At 40.5% G+C, this 26,302-nt stretch overlaps 1 protein-coding gene across 1 annotated transcript in view; it reads right to left on the bottom strand.

Annotated features, from left to right (window-relative positions):
* Nucleotides 1-26,302, bottom strand: part of ELMO1 (engulfment and cell motility 1) — a 322,852-nt gene that overhangs the window by 119,049 nt on the left and 177,501 nt on the right. The window contains exon 12 of the mRNA XM_034761212.1: nt 13,140-13,276. Within this exon, the coding sequence (XP_034617103.1) occupies nt 13,140-13,276 (137 nt within the window). The remainder of the gene's footprint in view (nt 1-13,139; nt 13,277-26,302) is intronic.

A 26,302-nucleotide genomic window follows, 5' to 3' on the forward strand; every position in this document is an offset into this window, starting at 1 on the left:
TATTTATACGTGCCCCTGGAAATTTCCATTACATGCATCCGACGAAGTGGGCATTCACCCACGAAAGCTTATGCTCCAATACATCTGTTAGTCTTAAAGGTGCCACAGGACTCTCTGTTGCTTTCTAATAAGTCTGTGCCACATTGGTCATCAATCTCACTGCAAAACACGTGTATAGATTTCATGTTAGGAGTTATATCTGTACTCTGAAAATTATGTTCTTCAGGTCTGCATCTAGGGCCTCGTTACCAACAAAGGCGAAAAACAGGCTCTCTTTCAGTCAAGAAATGTTTGTCTGTCTGTTTATGTGTAAATTAAGTATTATATGGTTCACAATGGGCCTCCACTCATAAATCTGAACCAAAAGCTAACGAAGGATTGTGAAATCTTCAAAGAGAGGAAATTAACAGGACAAGGTGAACAGCAAGAGTTATCCTGTTTAGGGGTTATACAATGAACTTTGGAAACTATAATGGATGCATATGACCCACTAGACAGTCCTTCAGTCTGTGAGGACAAGGGGTCAGCGGGCTTGATCTTATGAGAAGGGGGATCTCAACCAAACTGGTTGAAAATGATGGGGAAAGAACTTGGGGTAAGCTTTCTTGTAAGAGATAGAGGAATACCTCATTAATTAAGTTTAGTCTCTAGCAAGTGAGTTATAATCTTGTTTTATCTGTAACCATTTGTTTCCAATATTCATACTCACTATCACTTGAATCTCTGTTCTTTGATGATAAACTTATTTTTGTTTTCACTATAAATATATATAAGTGCTGTGTATTCAGCAGAGCTGTGCTCTAAAAGTGCAATGTACTGTTCTTTTGGGAATAGCAGGCCTGGTAATTCTGTGTTTAGGTGGATAAGGGGCTGAACACTACAGGGAACACTCAGAGGACTCAGGGGTCAGTGTGCCCCTATTGCTAACCTGTATGTGTGTATATATATATATATATATAGAGAGAGAGAGAGAGAGAGAGAGAGAGAGAGAGAGAGAGGCCTTTCGAGGCCTGGAAGACAGTGCTTGTGTTGCCAGAGGCAGGTGGTTTCAGGGAGGTGATCCATAGCAAGCACAAGACAAATACAAGATTTCCTCATGCTATGGGCAGATGTTGGTGAAGTGCCTCATAATACTGGGTACCCTGCGAAATGTCATAGCACTTCAGTTCCTTCCAGTAGTAGCCTACCAGCCTAACATCCTTGATGCAAGTAGAGACCTTGAGCATTTCAGTTTTCATAGTCATGTTTTTTACTGTCCTTAACTGAGGCAGCAAGTTCTTTAATCAGAGATTCTGGTTTCTATTCCAGTGATATTAACAATGGGATTGATATTCATTTCTGTACTGCCTCTGGGCTCCAAGGCAATTCGTCCATGCGACCTCAAATTATTTGTCCAATGCTGCAGTCACGACTTGCACAATATTACATTGCCCCTTTAAGTACATTGACCCCACTCTAAGTACATTGCCTTTTTAAGTAGATCAGGAAGTTGAGACAGCAGCAGCTGCCTTCAAGCTCCCTCCATCCTGAGCCCTGGCGTGTCCTTCCCCTCCTCCCCCCGCTCTATGGAGATAGGGTAAGCAGGTGGCAGGAGCAGGGGGGAGGGGGACATCCTGATATTAGCCCCCCTCCTTCCCGCCCAGCAAGCAGGAGACTCACAGGAGCAGCTCCAAGGCAGAGGGCAGGAGCAGCACATGGCAGTGGGGAGAGGGACAGCTGAACTGTCGGCAATTGATAGCCTGCTGGGCGGCTGCCACACAGGGAATTTAGGGGAACAGGGAGCTGCCAATCCACCCTGGTTCCAAGCCCCAACCAGCTAGCTGCAACGGGCTGCTCTTTCTGCAAGCAGTGGACAAAGCTGGCGGCTGCCAAACAACATTATAAGGGAGTATTGCACAACTTTAAATGAGCATGTTCCCTAATTGATCAGCAACGTAACAACAAAACAACATTAACTGGGACGACTTTAAGTGAGGAGTTACTGTACTGGCTTTCTAAGACTGCAGATAATTAGACTGAATCAGTGAGGAGATGTGAACAATTCCCATTTTGTTCACTGGGTTAACTCAGAAGCTCATCTCTCACTCACCATGTCTCTTTCTATCCTCCAGCAGGCTACACTCATTTGTCTTTATCGCTTTGAAGGCTCACCAACTCTGCTTACCCTGGTGCAATGAGTCGTCTAGATCATCTAACTGGTGACCTGCTGCACATTTTGTCAAACACAGGGCTGTTATCTCCTGTTCTAAGAATAGGGGGAAACAGCGGTATCGCTAATTGGCAAATGTTGGCTTTTTAATGGCAACCGCTGTATTTGATCAAGACAATACAAGAGATGTAAATTTCAGACGACAAACAAGGACGCTTGTATAAGGACAAAAAGAAAACCTTGCTTTGTTTAAAAGAAAAAGCCATCTGAATGATTTTCACTCCCGCTCTTCAACCACAGTGCTGTTTAGATTACAATTACTTAAAGTGAGCCAATAATAATTTGAGTTCCTCTGCTACTCTAAGACAGGCTATAAAAATCTCATTGTCAGCTACATCATTCATCATGATAACCTCATTTCAACTGAAAGAAAATCTCAGACGTCATTCCTCCCCCTCCTTTTTTTTTATTCGCCTATAATAAGGTCTATAGTCTAGGGAGCTTTCAGGCTGAACCCTGCATTGTGATTTACAAAATGAAAATCTGGAATTATATGCTCACTGACATTTACATCAGCAGCAATTCATGCAGCAAAAAGCCATATGCCAGGCACCTCTGATTTAACCAAATTATGGAAACATACATTACAAAGAAGAAATACAAATTCGAAGATGAGAGGGGTTCCCACGATTTGATTTTTATCATCACTTTAAACAGAGCATGACAGTGGCAATATCACAACATGTTTTGTTCGGGTGACAGTTTTAGTTAGGTTATATCATTTCACTGACTGACTGATACAGCCTGCATGAAAGTAACAGAATTTCTTCCAATGCCAAACATTTTTATAGAGAGTACAAAAAAGCATGGTTAGTAGTTCACAGTACAATCACCCTATTGAAAGCTAAGGGTGTTTATTGGCCCTATTTGCACCCACAGTGATGAAAATGAAGAGTGCTTTGAAAGCATGAAGAGGCAACAGTTTTTTTAAATTGCCATCTACAGGGTGTTAAAGCATGTATGAGATCTATAGTAACAAATGGTCTTAATTATGGAATGAAAGAGCGGAATCCATTCAGTCAGGGGAATCCAGGCTTTTAGAAAAGGAGACCCATCATCAGTTTGCAAATATTCAACAAGACACTTGTGTTTAGTCTGCGCTGTGTTGCATGATAGAAAGAAGGGGGAAACTAAGGCTAGACCACTGTAGTTCTTATTAGAAAATGAATAATAAACCACCATAGTAAAATAAAATCAGACACTTAAGCAGCAGGATGAAATAAACCTAAGATACTGCATATCAAGAGCAGAGATTTTATTTTATTTACCTAGATGCTTTGATTGTAATGAATGTTTTGTCCACCCACACCCTTTTGTTCCCTGCCCTAGGCAATCTCTCTTTTTCTAGGCAGCGCCCAAGCGGGCATTCATTCACCTCAGAGGGCAGAGGTGATCCATTGGCGGGGTAAGGGGAAGATATGCAGGGTCAAGTGCCAACACAGCAACCGTTCGGGTGGGAAGAAGAAGGGGAGGGGCCAGAGCTGGAGCAGAAGGGGCTGGACCAGAGCCATGCTGGGAGAGCGCCTGGCGGTGCCGGCGGCGGGCTGCCCCCTGCACAGGCTCGACTTCTGGGGCCAGCGGCCGAGCGAGCCGGATGCTTGGAGTCAGCCCCTGTCCCCGGAAGTTGAACCTGGGCAGGAAGCGGGCGGCCACTGCTGCCCCTCCCCAGCCAGGCTCTCGCTGAGGCAGCTGCTATGCTGCATGGAGCAGAGAACAGGAGTGGCTCCGTCCCACTCCCTGCCCAGGCCTGGCTGCTAGGGAGGGAAGCCAAACGTGCCGAGGGAGAGCTGACACAGTGGGAGGACAGAGTGTCCCATCTCCCCCCACAGGTAACGTAGGGCGGGGAGGGGGCAGGAAGAGCTGGGGGGGCCCTAGGCTGGGAGCGGGGAGGAGATGTGGGGAGGTCGCATGTCCTCCCCTTTAGTTGGTGCCCCTCCCCCCACCCCCTGTATGGGGAGGCACCAGTCGTCTATGTCTGAGGACCTGTTTACACTTCAGCACTATACTGGTGCAGCTGTGCCACTGTAGTGCTTAGTGAAGACGCTATCTACTCCGACAGGAGAGTGTAGGTAATCCACCTCCACACCCTGAGGGACGTAGGTATACCAACATAAGTTTGTAGTGTAGACCAATGCTCAGTCTTCTCTTCATGCAAAATCACCTTTTCAGTGGAACACAATTTTTGATTTTTAAAAAACAACAATAATATGATGCCTACTGAAGTATTACCTTGTCTCTCTGCACTTCCTGTTTGCAATGTAGTTGAAAGGTGAACTGGAAAGCAAAGTAAAAGGTGAAAAACTGGCGCCATTGAAGTCAATAGCAAAACTGCCATTGATTTCAATGGGGCAGGATTTCACCCTTAAAATGTTTCCCCTGTAACAATTCCTTCCTGATAAAGACCTAAGTGATTATTTCACTATATACTCTCCCATCCTGCTGCTCCCTTCATAGAATATTTCATAGAATCTCAGGGTCAGGAGGGACCTCAGGAGGTCATCTAGACCAAACCCCTGCTCAAAGTAGGACCAATCTGCAACTAAATCCCCAAATGGCCCCCTCAAGGATTGAGCTCACAACCCTGGGTTTAGCAGGCCAATGCTCAAACCACTGAGATATCCCTCCCCCTGGGAGGACCTTGGCAAGGTCTTTGGATTACATAAAATAAGGAGCAACACAAATCTGTAACCTGAGCTTTATTCTTAGCTCCTTATCCTGATAAAATGATTCATGTGGCTGTACCTTACAACTACATGGAGCTCCCATGAATTCAATGGAACTCCATGCAGAGGTCACATAACGTTCTGCCTCCATGGATAATTTTACAGGATTATTGCATTAATCAGCATTCCACTTACTGCACAGCTCCAGTAGCCTGATGTGACACCACTATTTTAGGACGCTCTTCCAAAGATTACAGAGCCATCTGGCAAAGAGAAGGAAGTGAGGACATGATATTTTCAGTGTAAAAGCTAGAAGTTTTTTTTTTTTTTTTTAAGAAGTTATGAGCTTGCCTTTGTATATCATAGTGGGCAGAAAAGGGCCAGCAGTTTTTTTTCTTATTGCTTCAAAGTACGGCTGTCAAGCGATTAAAAAAAGTAATCGCAATTAATTGCACTGTTAAACAATAATAGAATACCATTTATTTAAATATTTTGGATGTTTTCTACATTTTCAAATATATAACTTAAATTACAACACAGAATACAAAGTGTACAGTGCTCACCTTATATTTCTTTTTGGTTACAAGTATTTGCACCGTAAAAAACCCCAAAAGAAATAGGTTTCAGAGTAGCAGCCGTGTTAGCCTGTATCCGCAAAAAGAACAAGAGTACTTGTGGCACCTTAGAGACTAACAAATTTATTAGAGCATAAGCTTTTGTGGACTGCAATTAATCGACAGCCCTACTTCAAAGTTCAATTTAAATGCTTGATATGCATCCGAAGAAGTGGGCTGCAGTCCATGAAAGCTTATGCTCTAATAAATGTGTTAGTCACAAGTACTCTGGTTCTTTTTCCAAAATAAATAGTATTTTTAATTAACTTAATATAAGTACTGTAGTGCAATCTCTATCATGAAAGTTGAACTTACAAATGTAGAATTATGTACAAAAACCCCTGCATTTAAAAATAAAATATTGTAAAATTTTAGAGCCTGCAAATCCACTCAGTCCTACTTCTTGTTCAACCAATCGCTCAGACATACAAGTTTGTTTACATATGCAGGAGATAATCCTGCCCGCTTCTTGTTTTACAATGTTACCTGAAAGTGATAACAGGCGTTCTCATGGCACTGTTGTAGCCGGCGTGGCAAGATATTTACGTGCCAGATGCGTTGAAGATTCATATGTCCCTTTATGCTTCAACCACCATTCCAGGGGACATGGTTTCAATTACAACACAGAATACAATATATATGAAAATGTAGAAAAACATCCAAAATATTTAATACATTTCAATTGGTATTCTATTGTTTATCAGTGTGATTAAAACTGTGATTAATTGCTATTAATTTTTTAATCCTAATTAATTTTTTTAATTATGTGAGTTAACTGCAATTAATCGACAGTCCTACTTCAAAGTTCAATTTAAATGCTTATAATCTCATAAAACCCAACTCAGTTAACTGTTTTTAAAAACAGGAATGCATTCTTTACAATATTAGTTGAGGTGGGGTTTTCTAAAGGGGCCTAAAGGAGTTAGTTAGAAGAGGATGAAAAATGTTATCTATGTGACAAGTGCCTTTGATTTGAACAACCCCAAATTTTCAGGTAAGAATGTTGAAATTTTAATCTGATTTTTGCATTCTGACCCATCTGTAGATACAAGACTGCATCTTCTCTACTTAACCTCCTGGTGCCTTTTGCAGTAATTGTCTTGGTTTGGCAATATAGTGGGATACTGATGTAGATCAGAAAGATATAGATAAACATAGATGAAGTTATATACCAAGCTATTTTAAAATGAATAGCTGATAAAGGATACATTTGCTAAATGGATACATTTCCAGTGCACTAAAAGGGCAGATTTAATAGAATATTGACCAGATGTGAGAAGAAATTTCTTAAATGAATAGATTTACAGTGTAACATACCAAAGTGCATAGTTTAAAACAGCAAAGCTAATGGAATAGATCTGATAACCTCACTGCACCCAATTATAGTCTAACAGGTTTCTACTATTCTTGAATAGTAGTTTTCAATTAAAAAACTCATGCTTTGTATATACGCCATATAGTAGACTTGTAAAATGAGTTATAATTGCCAAGAAAATGTGTTTAGCTAACTTCATGCATTGCACAATTAATAACAATATATTCATAGCAATTATCTGTTTCCAGTAAAAATTAATAGAGTGCTAATAGCCGCAGGTGGGTTAATTTAATTTGCACTAATCTGCCAGAGACTGAGGTATACAACATTTATTCTACAAGAGAATTATCCATTTTGCAGTCTCTCTGACCAATATAAACAAAGCATTACCAAATGAAATTCTAATCAGGCTAACAGAAGGGTATAATCATTCAGCTATCCCAACATTTTCCCTAGTTAAATGCAAACATTTCATTTCTCAGGTCAACCCAGAAGAAATTACATTCACTGCTTCACAAATGTTGAGATGCCCATAAGAAAACAATAAACACTTTTGTGAACATCTGTGAAGAGCTACTTAGCACACCACTACTAAAAAGAAAAGCATGTTCTGCACACTGGATTTTACTTTTCACTTTTATTTTTCCATTACCTATTTTTTTCCCTTTCAGGTGGCAATGCAGGTCTTTTAATGTTCCCTTTCTCCTTTAATTGTCTCCCCAAACCTCATCATGGTACCTCTTTCTGGCCATCCATTAAATGACTGGTTTCCTTCAGTAAATGACATAAGCAGTTACTGTGATTCAGGGCCTTTGAGGGTCCTGGTAGATAGATGAAGGATTGAAAGACTTTTGGAACCAGTTGGGGATGCTCCATAAATCTAGAGTCAGTGTGATGCAGTGGATTGGGCAGAGGGTGAGCAAGGAATGTAGTCTGGAGATCTAGGTCTATACCTAGCTCTGCAATTGGTTTCCTGTGTGATCTTGGGCAAGTCAGACCTAAAGAAGAGCTGCAATAAAAGATATTTCCTCACGCATCTTGTCTCTCTTGGGCAAGTCACTAATATCCTTGTGCCTCTGTTCCCTATATATAAAATGGGGATAATACTTCGCTAACTCTGAACAAAACATGCTAAGTATTATTACTACCAGTCAGGGCCGGCTCCAGGGTTTTTGCTGCCCCAAGCGGTGCAAAAAAAAAAAAAAAAAGCTCAAAATAAAGCCCAGATTTCAGACAAAGTCTGTGAGCTCCACAAAGTTTATCACCATTCCAACCACACACTGTACCACCTTCTTGCCAGAGGATGCATCAAGGCAGGTGACTGAGTGCTTGCCGTAATGGCCCCAGACTGATGACTTCACTCTCCCTGGACATCTCCCATAGTCCCTACTTTCAAACAGCATTTGAAAATACTCTTTTCCCAAGTGTTCTCTATTCATCACAAGAAGTGCTGGACAAAAAAAAAAAAAAAAAAAAAACTTGCTTCCCTCAGTACACTGCTTACATAATTATTCACTTTTAAATCCTGCTCTTGAACAATTAGTCATATTCTAAACCTGTCCTTGAGTAATTATACATTCTAACTATGCCTACAACATGAAGTCACTAGAGAATCTGAGAAAGAAGCAACATAGTCCTTTCAAATCCTCACCAAGCAGAGAAATAATATTTTTCATTTTTATACTATGCTCATTGTCTTTTCTGTTATCTTGTCATAGAACAAGGAAAAATGTTCAGAGTGTTGGAGTGTGTCAGCAATAAATGTCATTTGTGGTCATCAAATGCCTCAGTGTTTGCTTTGGTATTTAATTACAGGATTCACAAAAGGTATTTATTGCTTTTATCTGCTGCCAGAGTGAATGTTACCTATTAAATTTACTATTGTCCAACACAGAGCACTGTTTGTTATATGTATGCCTGCAATATGTCTCATATGATTTATGCATGTTCTTAATATAATCTCATAAATTATCTATTTATGCCTCATTCCTGCATTGGGATCTAGTACCATGGACTACCACTGCCAGTGAGACATCCCAATAAAGTACCAGGACTCCTCATGGATACACAGGTCTAGGGCCTTATTGTGGTTTGTCTGGTAAAGTAACTTGAAATAACAGTTTTAATTGAACTTTGCAAAGTTTATAGCATATAGCATTATTTGGCAATAAAAATATATCTTCAGTATCTGAGAAGGATGACCTCAAATGACTACATGGTAAAATGTATTAATTATATTTCTGCAATGAGGGAAAATCTTGAGAATAAGATATCTTAACTCTTTAGTTAAAAAAAAGTTATAGTTTTAGTAATTTATTAGATTTCCTCCTGCAGCAGTTGCTTCAATCAAAGCAGGAGATGTGAGGACTTTAAAAGCTTTGGATTTTGGTGGTCCACGGCTTTATCTTGGGAAGGTCATTCTGTCATCCTTCTTGAAATGATACAGTCTACACCTTCATTACCACTAGAAAATCTTAATTGTGAATACACTACAACAGATATACTCCTTAGAGCAGTAGTATGAATTTTCTTGACTACCTAGGTGCTGTGGTTTCTGCAAGAAGAGACTTTTTATATATTGATTGAGAACCATTTGAGGTCAACAGTAAGTCCAGGAAGACTCAGGATTTACAATTCCAATTGAACATGAACCTGCCAAGAAGCCTTAAGTAGGGCAGTCTGATGGATGAATGTTCATGCAAGACAACCAGACCGATCCCTCTGAAATGCTGAACTGCCTGAGTTTCAGTCCCTGCAAATTATTACAGCAGCTTAATATTTGAGAAAGTGTATCTATTTAAGAATAAAAATAGTTGATTTATAACCAGGATTCTTGTCCTGAGAGAGAAAAGTTCACAAGGTATGTTTTTTTTGGGGATGACAGAGATTTGAACAGGAGATTTTGGCATGCTAATCACAGTTGGTTCTGGAGCCACCAACTTACATTTAGACTCACCGCTCTCAAAAGTCCTTAGAATCTCATACTCAACATGTGACTCTGTGTGTGGAGGAGGGATGGCCTCAGGGGGTTGCTCACAGGGAGACTTCATGGAGGGTGCATATGACAGACATGAGGGAGATCCATGAGATGCCTATGTACTAACCTACTCTGCTGTCAAATTCACTAGCTCACATGGCCAACTGCTCCTTCAGATGGCCAGTGAATGCAGGGGGTTTACAAAAACCAGGATGGTGTGACCCTGTTTACTACTCACTGCTGGGGTGCCTCCTTGTGGCTCATCTGGGGATTAGCTCTCAACTGGTTTGACACTCCCTTCTTTGGTTGCTTGCCCCATAGTGTGTGTGTATGTCTCTCTCTCTCTCTCTTTCTCTCTCTCTCTCTGGACTCCAGTTACTAGTTTTTGCAGTGAAGACACAGTCTCTGATGAGACGGGCAACAAAGGGCCAATCAGCACAAGCTGTTGTGGTGTGGTAGGTTTATGTGATCACCAAACATCTTTTACATAGGACACCAAACAGCCATCTCCCATTTAGTCCCTACTGAGCTAGATTTAAACCTGCACTCTGTTGATGAAAGGTTCTGTATTCCATTACCAATCCCCTGGACTAACTCAAAAGTGCCCCCTAGTTCACTCACATTAATCTCAAACCTGTTAGTAAAACTGAGACATAACCATCCCATGTATCAATATACAACATGAATGATTACGTACAGCTAGGATATATTATATTTACAAAGGCACAAACCATGCCGCACTTTTACAAACAACAGCTGATGACATAGCATGCTAAAGGCTCTTTGATCACCTGTGCACTCCAAAAACAAGACAGGTTTCAAGTAAAATGGAGTTGTTTCCATTTGCGGGTCTAACTACATCTTAATTTTTCAACAATACCCACCAGATATAAATAATGTAAGCCCTAAAGTATGTCATAAAGGCACAATATAAGTTTAGCTACCTGACTGAATTATTCTATACAGACTTCTACCTCTGAAGTCTCTGAAAAAAGGTTACAGTTGTAATGGTAAGATCCTTCTTCTTTAAGATATGAAGAACATTAGAGTCTCTTTCTAATGCATGCGTGTGTAATAGCCAGGGATGACAAGAAGTTTAATGAGGGAGAGTTTAAAAGAAGTATGAGATCTTACCGACCTCTTTGAAAACACACCTTAGAATTCTTCAAACCGTATGCTGCTATTAAAAAAGCTTTAAAATTAATAAACAGTGATGGAATCTCCCCAGCATGGAGTGTAGTGGCTGGATTTCACCACTGAAATAAAGTCTTTACCTATGGTTTACTGAAGCCTTAAAAATAGACTAAGGAACCAATGGGAAAGTAGTGGGGAGTTCCCAACAATTCAACTTCTAGTAGTGGGGAGGGATAGCTCAGTGGTTTGAGCAGTGGCCTACTAAGCCCAGGGTTGTGAGCTCAATCCTTGAGGGAGCCACTTAGGGATCTGGGGCAAAATCAGTACTTGGTCCTGCTAGTGAAGGCAGGGGGCTGGACTCGATGACCTTTCAAGGTCCCTTCCAGTTCTAGGAGATAGGATATCTCCAATACTAACCTTTCTATAGTGTGAGAGGTGGGGAATATGTCTCCAAATGTGCACACAAGCTAGGCTGTAAAACTTCTTAATACTTCTAGAATGTCCAATTTACTTTGATTAATCAAAATTTAAATTAAAAGAGCTATCCCTTCTTCATTACGATTAAAGACCACAGAGTAGCTCTCAAGCAGAAACATTAGGTTCCAAGAGCCTTACTCCAGTATACTGAGTTTCCAACTGAGTTCGTGGGAAAAGAATTCCACATCTCAAGTGATTAACAAATGGTATGAAAGTGGTACTTTCAGACATTACCAGGATGATAAAAGTTATTCAAACTAAAAAGGCTAAGGCTTATGAAGATAGAAAGTGAGGAGAAGCAATTTGTCACATATGAGAACAAACTGCATCCTTTTGGGATTGCTCGGTGCTGTCTCCAAAGAGGCACTCATCTTTAAAAGGAAGGGCTAAAAGATCCTATCCTTTTAAAAGTTTAAATAGTACATTACAACAGAGAGGCAACTGCGCTTGGTTTTCCAAAGAACCCCAGAACAATGTAACTGCTAAAAAATAAATATATTAATTTTCATCCTCCACTGAATCTTTTGGGGGACTGTCTGTTGTCAGAAATGAGACTGCCCTATTACACTAATCCACTAGGATAACTAGTTGTACATTCTCAATTCAGTGTGAGAGCAATTACATACCAAATCCTTATTGAGCTGGGATGATAATATAGCTTCAGCGATCAACATCCATTCATAAACTTGTTAAATATAGTCACTTATTATGATGACCTCTTAAAAAGTGTTGGCATCTTTATACATGTGAATTAAATTTTCAAACTATCCAGTGAATTGTCTTGCTGAGGCATTTTTGGGTAGTAAATACTTGGCGAGTCAATTACAGAAGTGTATTAAGAAAATCCCACACAAGAATAGTGCGCTTTTTTATGAGGATCCATTCCTCCCCTTGCCAGAGCATACGTCCTCATTGGCAGCTACCTGTATCTAAAAGATGGCCAATCCACACTGTGTCCTGAAGATCCACCACTACTTCATCGAGGGAATCCTGTTTTTCCTCACTTGAGGAGCCAACCCTCTTTCAGCTACATTTCAGTTTGGCATTAGGCATGAAGCATCCAAGTCTAATGCCAATAAGACTCTGTGTATTGAACACTGGAGCTGTTAGAGGCTCCAATATTCATTCTCCATCAACTTCTCTATTCCCAGCCTTGGGCAAGGGTATCAAGAGCCAGTCAAATGGGCCAGCAAGGACGAGGGTACCGGCTGGCAAGTCTAGCTGAATATAGAATTCCAGACGTCAGTGTTCAAATCTCTTCTAATAAGTCTTAGCATTGCAAGCTTTGTTACTTCAAACTGCAGCTGCTGACATGCACAACACTTAAAATTGCAGCAGGATCATGTCCACTTTTGAATAATTTTCCATTTCAGCACTCAGGTCATCCAAATGAAATGAAAGGATGCACAGAATTATCATTGTTGTACTCTCCCTGCATTATTTACAGCCTTCAGGGCTGCAGCACTTCAGAATGGTATTAACAATATAAAAAGGCGAAGTTTCCCCTCAAGCCAGATTTATCGCATTTATCTTGAGGGTCTGCCGTGTAACACAACTGAAAAAGGTCAGAAAGCCTCCACAGACCCTCCCATCCACTGCTTTTTGATTTCTCAACATTGACATGCAAGGGATTTACACAGGAGAAACTCAAGAGAAGTAATTGGAAGAGGAATGTATAAACCCCTTGTGCCTCAGTTAAGAGCACACATCCATGTCTTAGAACTTTGTCAACTAATTTCCCCTCTCTTGCCTTGTTGAAGTCTTCAGAGGTTGCCCTCATTTCCTTCCACGTTTTATTCAACAGCTGGATGCAGATGCAGAAAAACTCCTCAAATGATCTGTCGTGCGTGAAGAACATGGGGTGGAAATCATTGCAGGTCTCACTGGCTAAAGATATAAGAGAAGGGGAAAATAAAATATTAACAGGCAGGACCCAAACTGGAAAAAAACACCCACATCTGGAAAATACAGTAATTCCCAGGAACTGTATTTCTAATCAGGATAGAAGTGTAAACACACCACACTGGAAAGCCAGCCCTGGTCTGCAACGTAAAAGTAAATGAAAGACAGTATAGAACCTCTTTGCAGGAGAGGGAAACTAGCTACTTCCCTGGACGGTCTCTCAGAGTGACAGCAAGTTGTTTGTGTGGAGCTTTACCGTGCAGGCTAGGATGAAGAAAGTCATAGACAAAACTCCAAGCCTAGTCATCAAAAGAAGAACCTGCCCCACTGTTAGCAATATGTATACCAAAGCTATGCTGACTAAGAAGTGGACACTGAACCCAAGCAGTAAGAGGATAGAAAACCAATGTCTGATCAAAGAACAAGCTTCGCTAGCAGTAGCCGATGAGTTCCCATTTTCTATGGCGGTATGCCAAAGAGGTATCAGAGAAAGTGATTTTCTATGTGAAAGTGTAGAGATGATTAATATGTTTCCATTTATTTTAGTTGTATAAACAGCTAAATGGAGCCCTGTTCCACATATTGACAAAGGTTTTTTTAAAGGAGAAACTGAATAAAAATTTTCTCTGTGCAATTCTCTTCCACCCTAAAGTCAAGCATACGTTTAAAAACAAAAGAAAAAAAGAGAGATGAGAAGGCCTGTGAGACACAAAAAAGAAGAAGATAGTCTGCCCAAAGAGGTTGATCTCTCCTGTGGGACTTACTGAGCTATGGCCAGATTTTCAGAATCTGAGGGCAAAACTGAAGGCAATGGCAGCTGCTGGGAGTTGAGCACTTTTGAAAAACTGTCCACTGGTGGACAAATTACCCCAAAGGACATTTTACCACATACGCTGCTGCAATTGACGCAGTTTCCCTCACCATGCTGCTGGCCAGTATCACAAAGACTATCGGGTAGTCTGAGCCCATCCTTGATACATCCATCCTTCATCTCAATTAACCTCAGCTTTCCTCCACATCAACAGCCTCCTAATCTTCCATCATTAGCAACTCACAGACTCTTACTGCAGCAACCTCACCTACCATCAGGAACAAATGAGTGGTGCTTAGATAAGCAGCCTATGTGACATATTACTAGAACAGTCACATCATGTACCCTTTGGGCAAACTGCTTCCCAACCTGTGCTCCCATACAGGCCTCACTATCCTTAGTAACCTCTTCCTCCCGATTAAATTTGCCAGACTAGACATAAAAACTCTTTGGGGGTATCCAGACAGAACTACCTGACTGAGAGATGCCCAATGATGAGGAACATGTACATGCCTCTTCTCCTGGGCCTGGCTCCTCTCCTGATACAGCCCCTTGAGAGTGATGCCTCTTTTCAAAACCTGTCTTTCTATTCGGTATGTATAATTACCTTTTCCATGGCAGTTGCTGCTGCTATAGGAGCACATTGTGCATGGAATTACTTAGTGCCTCAAAGAAAAAGGGTCTCTGATCTTTCCTGAGGTGCAACATTCCAATTATGGAGGCAAAGCTTAATCGCACACATGAGGTTTAATTGTAATGTCAGATTAAAATCTAATCAATTTCTTGACTATAGAGCTAGGGTCAGAGTTAATTTAGGAGTTCAGGTCTCATTCTAATCAAATTAAATCCATTCATTTCCAAGGCTGTGTAGTCAAGGGGGAATTTGGTCAAGGCAGCAGCTCAATTTCTGAGTAAGGCCCTAATCCCTTAAAAAAATAAAATGCCAGTGGCCTTGTTTTCAGAGCACCTTCAGCTTCCCTTCATTTCAATTGGAGTCATGAGTGCCCAGCATTTCCAATTATCAGGCCTTCAGCCTGTAATAAGGGCAGTGGCACAACAGAACAGGTTCTCTTAAGTCATAAAATATTATAACGATGAGGAGAAATAAAATAATGTCAGGCAGAAGAATACAGTCAGTGCCTTCAGACCATGAAACAAGTTAGTCACCAAGAGATATGCTGGCCTCTCTCTAATCCTTCTCAGAGCCCAGGCTAATCAAAGTTCCTTCTAAAAATAAATACATCAATACATCAAAATTACTGTGAAATTTATCCATTCGCAGAAACTTGATCATCAATTCCCAGGCATGCTCCTCATAATAAGAAGTACCAAGCTGTAGTCTTATTTTTATTGTAAAAATAAAATAAAATTGGGGGATGCCAATGTTCTTCTAACTAGTCAACAGACTGCAACTTTCCTACATCTTTTCAACCTAGAGAAAGAGTAAAATTAACTCCTCTCAATCCAAATGGGGCAACTCAAATCAATCAGAAGATCAGCACTAATATGTCTTATCCCAACTAACCAGACTCAAAATTCAGAACTGCATCATGAAGAGGTTCCTCAAAATTTCCATAGACATCCAGATGGTAGAAAAAATTCCACGCTGAACTTCAATGACACTTTTGTTTGTCTGGAAAACGAATGTAAAACTATCCGGTTTCATGGAAGAGCCTTGAATCAAATATTATTATTAATATTTGGTAGTGTCTAAAGACTCCAACGAAAATCACAGCCCACTTTGCTAAATGTTGTATAAGTGCATAGTAAAAGAGAATCCATACTCCAAAGAGCTTTAAACCTTGTGGTGAAGACATTCAGCCATGGACATCTTACTTCTCTGAGGAGTGGGCAAATTTAGAGAGTGGTCAGTATTACTATGTAATATTTTGCACAGCTCTAAGTGGCAAGCTGAAACGGAGGTTCATTGTCAGACCAATTTGGGGAACATTGCATGGAGCCTACTTGTAATATTCCTGACCTTAGGCACAGCACTGTCAAACACATTTCTACTAGCAGGAACTAGTCAAATTTATTATTAAATAAGAACACACAAATATATGGCTACAGCTCAGGGACATAAATCATCATGGTTACTTATCTTTGTTGAATGTTAATATTATCATCATGCCTATGTTTCTCTGAGACCTCCTTTGAAAGACAAATGAGAAGGAAAATCTGGTCTGTATAAATCAGGCTAAGAATTTGCTAATTCTCCTTTCCTAGCAAAATTCTTATACCTATTTCTCTGAGCTGGAGCTTTGTGTGCCACCTAATGAGATTCAAGTAGTCCTTCAAACTTCTAGTTCCTCTCTGAGTGTGACTTCAGGAAAGGAAGTGCAGTTAATGTACTGATCAGAAATGGCACCTGAGAAAACATAGCTAATTTCTGGAAGGCAATATTTTTATGCCTGCTTTTTCAGGGATTCACCCAAGTACATGTTGGCTGTCTATTTTAAAAGACATTTAGGCTCCCCAGATTACTCATATTTTAAATAGATTTGTTATGTTACCTTTTGTTGCCCCTCTCTGAGAAGAAAACAACAGAAAAAATTAAAAAAAAAATCACTTGTCCCTCCTTCCCCTCCTCATTTCTGGAACCCTCTTCTCATCAGAGAAAGAAATAAAATCAGAGCAGGGTTTTTCCTGATGGCACTAAGAATAGGTTGATCTCTGAATGTTCACATCAACGTGCTCTTGGAACGACAGTGTTTACAGTATGTTGTGATGAGTGTCTGACATGGAGAACACTACAGATTTAAATTTCAAAGTGGGTATAGATTGCAAGAAGTTCTGCATCCAAGACAGTTCCTGGAAAAGATGAGTGAGCCAGTCCAACTGGCTGGAGTGTCAGCTTTTCAAAACTCACAAGCATGAATCTAAGGCCACTAAGTTGAGCAGAAGGTGATACTGGTATTGCACTGATATATGTAAGTTATATGGTTACCACTTAAACATACAGTTTTTTTTGGGGGGGGGGGGAGGGAGGAGGGAAATTGACTGAACCTCTTCCTCTCTCTTACAAAATTCCCAGCACCCCTTCACCTTGAAAAAAAAAAACACCAGAAGTTTTTAATTATTATTGTTTTTAGCAATACTGGAAAAGTAATAGAAAGAGAAACACAGAAAGAAGCAGGCACTGACAGAGCAGCAGGGCCTAATGATAGGGCACTGGATTCACACTCAGAAGAACTAGGTTCTATTCCTGGTGCTGCTGCTGGCCTGCTGATGGACCCCCCACCCCCATGCCTCAGCTTCCCCATTGTAAAATAAGGATAATGATAGTCACCTCCTTTGTAAAGTACTTTTGAGATCTACAAATGAAAAACGCTATATAAAAGCTAGATATTAATATTACTACTACTACTACTACTATTATTACATGAAAATGAGCTTTAAAAATGAGAAACATATAGGCCATTATTTTCAAAATCAGCTCATGATTTTGGGTGCCCAATTTGGGACATCTTTAAGGGGCCTGTTTTTCAGAAGGCAGTTAGCACTTTCAAAAGGGGCCAAATTGTCTGAAAGTTCTTAGCAGGTATGAAAGCCCAAAACTGCTACTTACTTATGAAAAACTTGACCATATTGCACTATGGACTAAATAAGTAAGAGAGTCCATCTTCTATTGGAGCTATAAAAATCAACAAGATCAAAGAAAATGAATAATCATGAAGCATGATTCCTTTAGTGTATTAAGTAGTAGAGTGGGGGGAAGGGGAAAGGTCCATGAATATTTGTGAAAAATTAAAAACTATTTCACTTCAGTTGTACTCATACACCTTCTGTGCTGATTTCTGTGAAAATTTCAGTGGTAGTTTTACCTCACACAAACACTTGCCATAAACTAATTTTAAATTTACACATTCAGCACACAGCATGACGATAGATATCTCAAAACCCCTCACAAAGTCCTTACACAGAGACAATTAAACAAGCTAGACAAGGAGTTCACTTCACTCATAACGGCTAGGACCACATTCACACCCCATTGCTATTGTAAAAGTAGGGAGAGTGAAAATTAAATTCTGCATCCAAGCAATAAATTGTGCACGTCTAATTTTACTAGGAATCTGTGACAGTCTGTACCCCTATGTTCACCTCTTTTACAGGACTATGATACATTTTGTACAAAGTATGCCTTGTGAGGTATTATTTGAAAACTCATAATTTGCTAATTATTATTGTCCTGGTAAAATATCTGTGGCAATATGACATGTACAGTTATAAGATTCCTCTGTATGGTATTACTAAGACATGTTCCAAGTCTGGGGGAGCAGCCATAGATCAGTTCCACAGAGACAAAAGGCTAGTTGACGCCTCAGCGAGATGTCAACAAAATTGAATGGACTATCACCTGGTTTAGAGGCCATTCTTTGGCAGGAAAGAGTATGTGGGGAAAATCTAAATCTTGACAAAGAAACAGCTGGGGGATTCCATCCACACAGACTTTCCATCTCCTGAGCCTCAGCTGGAGATGATTCTTGAAGAACAGAAACAGCTATAAGAAAGGAGAACAGATGCCCCAAATTATCTCTCCCTTTCCCTCTACTCATGGTATTGACAACACTTGAAGAACAAAGAAGCAGCATTGGATTGGAAGGGGGATTTTGACTGAAAGAGATTCAACCAGTAAGCCTGCTGAAACATGTGGTGAGAGACACTTAGCTTTGAATTTACTCCAGCTTGTTAACTTGGCATTAGTTGTTTTACTTTTATTTTCTTGTAACCAATTCTGACTTTTGTGCCTCATTACTTGTAATCACTTAAAATCTACCTTTTGTACTTAACAAACTTGTTTTATTGTTTTTATCTAGACAGTTTGTTTGGATTGAAGTGTTTGGGAAGCTCCTTTTGGGACAGCAGGATTTGTGCATATCATTTTGTATTAATAAAATGACAGACTTTATATGAGCTTGTATTGTCCAAGAGAGAGCTGGGCAGTACAAAATGCACTTTTCTGGGGGAGAGTCTGGGACTAGGAATTTGCTGGTATTGTTCTACAGTGTAATTCATGAGTGGCTGGTTATAGCATTCATACAATATAACTGGGTAGCTGTGTGAGAGCAGACCAGGAGTGGTAGCTCTCATAGCAAAGCAGTGTAAAAGGCACACCAGGTTGAAGAACTGAGGGGACACAGCTATTCATCAGTCCAGATTGTACCCTCAGTAATGTCACAGTACCTTAGACAAAATATGTGAGAGCCACAAAATAAAAGGTTGAAAAATGTCATACTCCAATTTATCTGCAACCTCTCCCTGCACTGCTATCCCCCTGAAAGATTCAAAGCCAGAGTGCTTCTTCAAGCTCTTCTGTTGATGTTAAGGATTATAAAGTCACTGTGTCAGGAATGGAAAATAATACAATATGATTAATCACATGTATAAACTCAACTTGGATGGTAACATGCACAATCAGTCCACAAAATAAAATCTGAAGATTTTATTGAGTACATTTGGATAATGAATACATTTGATAAAGCTGCTATATGATTGCAGATATTCCAAGAGCAGAGGTAGAGAAGCTAATTTAATCAAATAAATGATTCACTCAACCACATAAATAGGATCACTTGACATTAATGTTATCTCACTTAAAAGGGGAAAGAGGGATACCTTTTATAATAAGTCATTCTCTGCTCATTCCAAAGAACTCATCAGGTTTATCAGAAAAATACACTGAACTTTCCTCCAAGATGTAGAAATGATTGAAGAGCTGGAGCTGGATAATTTGTTTGAGAAAAGTCTCAACAATCAATCAATACGTAACTCTTCTAATGTGTTTGTCATCCATAGATCTCAAAATGTTTATAGAGGAGATAAGTATCATTATCCCCATGTTACAGATTTGTACAGTGGTTAGAAAATAACTAGGACCTATAGAATCTAGTCCAACTGTACTACCATGACATTGCCTCATGTTGGGCATGACATTTAACCTTTTTCAGGGCTTGTCTACATGGTGAAGTAATGTGCTGTAGAGGGGTGTGACTTCTAAAGTGCACTAATGTGCTGCACATTAATTGGTCTGTGTAAACTACTTTAACATAGTGCTGTTTAAAACAGCATTATGTTAACACGCACTAGGGAACCCTTACTGCGCATTAGCACGCTCTACACGGACCAATTAATGTGCAACACATTAGTGTGCTTTAGAAATCACACTCCATATAGCACATTACCCCAAATGTAGCCAACTCCTTAGTGTCTTCTCTTAGTTTCCCGCTTAATAAAATGGAGATAATACTTTAACTGCACAAGGGTGTTGTGAGCTTAATTGACGTTTGTCAAGTGCTGCAAGATCCACGGGTGAGAGTTGTAGTGTGGGCAACATATACAATATACACTCCGTATCATTTTCTAAATAATATTTTCCAATAATAAAAGACAACATGAAGAGCAACTAAGTCTCACTAGTCCTCTCAAGAGAAGGGAGTATTGTAGTTTTTGCTTCTCCTTGAAAATGAGATATAGCAAAAATAACTACTGTCATGACCATTTTTACCCACAATATTGAAAATTCTCTCAATACACAGAGAATGTAAGAAGAAGTGTGCCTAATACAGCAGAAATATTGCAATTTGTCAGGATATCTACAATGCTATTCCCTACAGTCTACAAGCAGTAATTTTGAAGTGAATCTTTTGCTACATTTCTACCAGATGACAGGGAAAAAAATGTAATTTAAGGCAAGGAAAGGTCATTGTGACAGGGCTACAAGAGCAATGCAATAATGAAGTAGTAATATTGCTGCCAATTGGGTAATTTTCTTTCCATTAAACAATACTGCTTAGACGACTCAAGTACTATTAGAACAGAAGCAACTGAATTTTTTCTTAGAAATGTACCGCATAAGATAATAACACTTCAGCCTCAAAACACAGAGCAGAAAATATTATAGACAGATCAGCTGCTTTTGTTAAATCCAAGTCAAGAAATAATTTGCTGAGGTTTTTTTCTGTGTGGTACGAAGCAAAAAGGATAAGATTGCTCAAGGAACTAGCTTTCAACGCTGTAGACCTGGGGCCAAGTTCACAGTTGATGTAAGAAGATACCATTCCATTGGTGTCCAGAGAAATGCACTGTTTTACATCAGCAATGAATTTGGCCCATTGTTTCAAATTCGCAGATGCAAAGTGTGACAATCAGGGTCCAAAAACCACCAGGGAAGAACAGAAGGTTTAAACCCCCCAAACAAGCAGTTAAACTAACTTATTGCTATTATGTCATTGTACTATAAAAATATATCAAGTATGGTCCTGTATGAAAGCTTGTAATGTTCTGAACTTGATGGTCATTATGAGAAATGTATATAGCCCATGGTTATGAATTTATATATTCCAGCATGTAGAAAACTGCTCTGAGGAGGGCGGTGAGCAGTCAAGCAGGTGGCAGGAGTAGGGAGCACTTCCCAAGCCAGGTGTTTACACAAAACCAGGTTCAAGTAACTATCCATTGTCCAGCCCAGGAAAAGACAATGATAGACCATTAGAGACAACTAGAAAGACATTGAGACAACTGAAATGGAAAAGAACATCTGGGCTGTCAAGCCAAGAGAGAATTTCCCCATTCTGAATAACCATGAGTCACCATGGACTAAGGGTAAAAACTAGAGGCTGGCCCATGGCAGCTTACTTAGGGTCACGGGGCTCAGGTTAAGGGTCTGTTTAATTGCGGTATAGACAATCAGGCTCTCTCTGGAGCCAGGGCTCTAGGACTCTGCAAGGTGAGAGGGTCCCGGAGCTCAGGCTGCAGCCCGGAGCCTGAACAACTACACTACCTAAGAACAGCCATACTGAGTTAGACCAATGGTCCTTCTAGCCCAGTATCCTGCCTTATGATAGTTGCTAATGCCAGGTGCTTCAGAGGGAATGAACGGAACAGGCAATCATTGAGGGATCTATCCCATCATCCACTCCCAGCTTCTGGCAATCAGAGGCTAGGGAGAGCCTTATGTTTGTTTTAAACCTGCTGCCTATTCATTTCATTGCATGACCCCTGGTTCTTATATTAAGTGAAGGGGTAAATAACACTTCCTTGTTCGTTTTCTCCACATCATTCATGATTTTATAGATCTCTATCGTACCCAGTCTTTCCAAATTGAAAAACCCCCAGTCTTTTAAATCTTTCCTCCTATGGAAGCTGTTTCATATCCTTAATCATTTTTTGTCCTTCTTTGTACCTTTTCCAATTCTAATATATATATTTTTTGAGATGGGGTGACCAGGACTGCATGCAGTATTCAAGGTGTGGGTGTACTGTGGCTTTATATAGTGGCACTATGGTATGTTCTGTCTTATTATCTATCCCTTTCCTAATGGTTTCTATCATTGTTCGCATTTTTGATTGCTGTGCACATTGAATGGATGTTTTCAGAGAACTATCCACAATGACGCCAAGAGCTCTTTCTTGAGTGGTAAAAGCTAATTTAGACCCCATCATTTTATATGTATAGTTGGGATTATGTTTTCCAATGTGCATTATTTTGCAGTTATCAACAATGAATTTCATCTGCTATTTTGTTGCCCATTCACACAGTTTTCAGAGATCTCTTTATAACTCTTCACAATCTTTGTTGGACTCAACTATCTTGAGTACACTGCAATTAAACAGTCCCTTAGCCGGAGCCCTTGCAAGCCCAAGTCAGTTGGCACTGGCGTGCTGTGGGTGTCTAACTGCAGTGTAGAAATACCCTAAGAGGGGCAGGGGGAAGAAAAAGCCTTGTAAAAGCAGGCTTGTAACTGAGGGGTTTTTTATTCAGAACTCAGGGCCCAGTTTTGGGGCAAAAGGCTGTCCATGAATGCTGGGTCCCTCTGATAGCTACGAGGTATGATGGGAAACTATTTTAAGGCAGTAGGTAACTAACTATAATTATTTTCTCTGCAACTTGTATACGTTTGCTTTCCCTGACAGTTTCATCTATGAATCTGTGTTTTTTCTATTAAAGAAGCTTTTTGTTTATTTTCATCCCAAGAAGGTCTGTGTGTGTAAGCCATGTGGAACATGAAGGTGGTATCTGGGGGGCTCGTTTCATGCCTTCGGGGAGTGACGATCCAGAGGAGAATGGCCTGGGTGTCTGATCATTAAGAATTTGGGGAGGACACATTTGGGGAGACTCGGGACTGGAAGGCAGTTGGTGTCACCCTGAAAAGAATAACAGGGCTGGTGAGAGACAGGGTGAAACCTTGTGCTTGACGGAAGGCTCAGTGGTGTCAGGGATCTGAACAAAAGTTGCACTGCACAATGGCCCCCAGGGTTACAGGACAGGCAGTGACAGAGCCTTTATTAGTCTGGGTGGACCCCAAAACAACACCAAAAAAAGTACGAATGTCATTTGATTCTAGTCTCCATTTCTCATCAAAAAGGCACTACACCCTGGCTATCACTATAAGTGCCTGCCCAAAAGAGGCTTAGAACCAAAATAGCTAGGAGATTAGTACACCAATCTGCGTGCAGAAGCTTGTGCTGCCTTGCACTATGGTTGGCTTAAGACAGTGCTAGTAGTGACTCATTTCTACTAGCACTAAAGTTACCTACACTCTTATTTTGGAAATGGTTAAACAGAAGACGCTCCATGGGATAAACTGAGCCTTCTCCTCAATACTATACATAATATTTGCGCCACAAACTGTACCAAAATTACTCAGAAAAACCTGGGGTACAATGGGTGTCCAACTACTAGTTTGCATTGGCTGAAAAGTGTGTAACTGTACTAGAATGGGTCTAAAATAACTAGCATGGCGCAAAATGGCAAACTCACACTCCTCCCCAAACATTTCACACAGACATTTCTTTGAACCAATGGTATTTCTGATTAGAGGAGTTACAGAGAAAATGAAGGGGCAGTATATACCCCTCCAGCATGTAGCCCTTCTGCAGCCATAAACATCACCTTCATTTTGTCTGGGTTAGGATTCAATTTCATCCAGGCAATGGAAAACAAAGATGCTGTGCACCCTCATTTTGTCATACATGAGACACTGAGCTGCATGATAGCCCAAATCACCTCACTAACTCTCCCAAGCAGCTTAACATGCACCTTGAGGATGGGTGGTGGCAGACTAGAATCCTGCCCCCGAAGGATTTAAGGCAGATGAGTGATTGTTCAAAATCTCCCTTTCTGATAGCTTAGGAAAAAACCATCACAAGAGTAAGCCCATCTACCCCACCAAAATGAAGGTGACAGGACCAGCAAAGGTCAAAATCAAGTCAACGTAACCTTGTGATCAACAGTATCAAGACTGCTGATAGACTTAAAACAATTAGCACAGACATCTGTCATATCTCTGTTACTAGGAGATCAAAGGATGAAATCCCTGCAGTCTCCCTGCTTTCCCAGACCCAAAACAGAACTGAAAGAAATCAAGGAAACCAGAAGAGTCTACAAGATTAAGCTTGCTTGGTAAGAAGAACTCACTTTACAGAAATCAGTAAATGTTTAGAACTAGCTGAACCAATCATATTTGCAATGGAATTGAAGACTTAAAGTTCTAGTTCAAAATTACAGGCAGCAAAAAGAAATCCTAAGAGCAAAGAAATTAAGATCACTGAGAATACTAGAAATTCACATGTGATCAGAAAAATCAAACTGATGACACACAGAACCAATGTCATGTTGATAAGGGCTTCCCCTTAACTTCAAAAGAAACATTTATAGTTTTGTTCGTGATGAAATAAGAGGCACTGGAAATGAAGAATGCTGTATGTGCCTCTGTATTGTGTCACGGCACATCATAGAGATCAACCAGGAAAGTACTCAGTTCCCCTCTCCACCCCCACAGTACTCCTGGAATGAAAAACACTTATAAATAACAAATGCAGTTTTAAAATCCAATGTTGGAAACCAAGTTTTGTTTTCAGGGACGAGGGAGTATTTCATTCAGATTAGTCACACTCTTCTATGAAACGGAGAGACTTTTAAGAGTCTGGAAATAAGAATGACATGTAAGGACTTTGAGTTGCTTTGTCTTGTCAAGATGAAAGTCTGTCGTGAAGAACATTCAAACCTCCAAATATTTCCTGTCCTAACATCATTTACAGTACCCCTGAATAAAAACATGGAATGACCACAACCAATTAGTGGAAGAAACTACCTGAGGAGTTTGAATTGCTCTTTTTCCCTTTGCAAAAAGTTACTTGCTTGGAGCAAAGTGTTCGTGTGACACTAAGTCTCCTGTGCCAGTTCCTCAGCTAGTGTAAATTGGTGTAGCTTAGCTGAAGTCAATAAAGTAAGCAGATTTACACCTGCTGAGAATATGGCCCCATGTCTTTATACTGAAATTTTTGTTTGCAATTACTCTGGCTGTGAAGAGCTCTGTGTAAGCTCGAAAGCTTGTCTCTCTCACCAACGGAAGTTGGTTCAATAAAAGATATTACCTCACTCACCTTGGGTCTCTAATATCCTAGGACTGTCATAGCTACAATACTGAATACAATGATGAAAAATTGTCAGACATACTCTCTGCTATGGGCTGCGAGTATAATAGGCCAGGGGAGGTTAAGTCTCCCCTGAAGCAGCCACCACCGCCCCGCCACCGGACACCTGGGCTGTGGTGGCCACACCTGCACCCCGCCTCTTACCCTCCCTACTCCGCACCTTTCCCAAGGCCCCCATCACCTGCTGCTGCGTGGTGAGTTCCTCCTCTACTCCACCCCACACCTCCGCGAGACCTCCACCTCCCGCTGTGTCCCTCCTCTCCTCCCCCACCTGCTACTCACTGTGTTCCTCCTCACCCCCCAACCCCTGCAGAGTGGAGACGGAGTGTAGGCAGAAGAGACGGGACAGGGAGCTAGCCTCCCACAGGGGAAGCTTCACCTGCCACTCTCTGCAGAAATGCTGATATTGGAGATGGGGGAAGGGTGTCACTATTAATGTATAAGGTAACTTGACAAGTTTTTCACACTTAAGCAGAAGGAGATTAAAAGTTAGGATGGCCAACATTTCAGGAAAGAGATTGGCCGGATGAGTTCTGGTGGTGACTTTGTCACTAGACTACTTTGCAACAGATTTTAGAGGGAGACTGAAGGACTGATCACAACAATGTCTATGCCCAAATTAGGGTTAAAGTATAAATACAGATTAAGGTATTTATTTTGATATCATATGTGTGTAGGGTGACCAGATGTCCCGATTTTATAGGGACAGTCCTGATTTTGAGGGCTTTTTCTTATATAGGCTCCTATTACCCCTCACCCCCCTC

Source organism: Trachemys scripta, chromosome 2 (assembly GCF_013100865.1).
Source record: "Trachemys scripta elegans isolate TJP31775 chromosome 2, CAS_Tse_1.0, whole genome shotgun sequence".
Classification (NCBI taxonomy): domain Eukaryota; kingdom Metazoa; phylum Chordata; order Testudines; family Emydidae; genus Trachemys; species Trachemys scripta.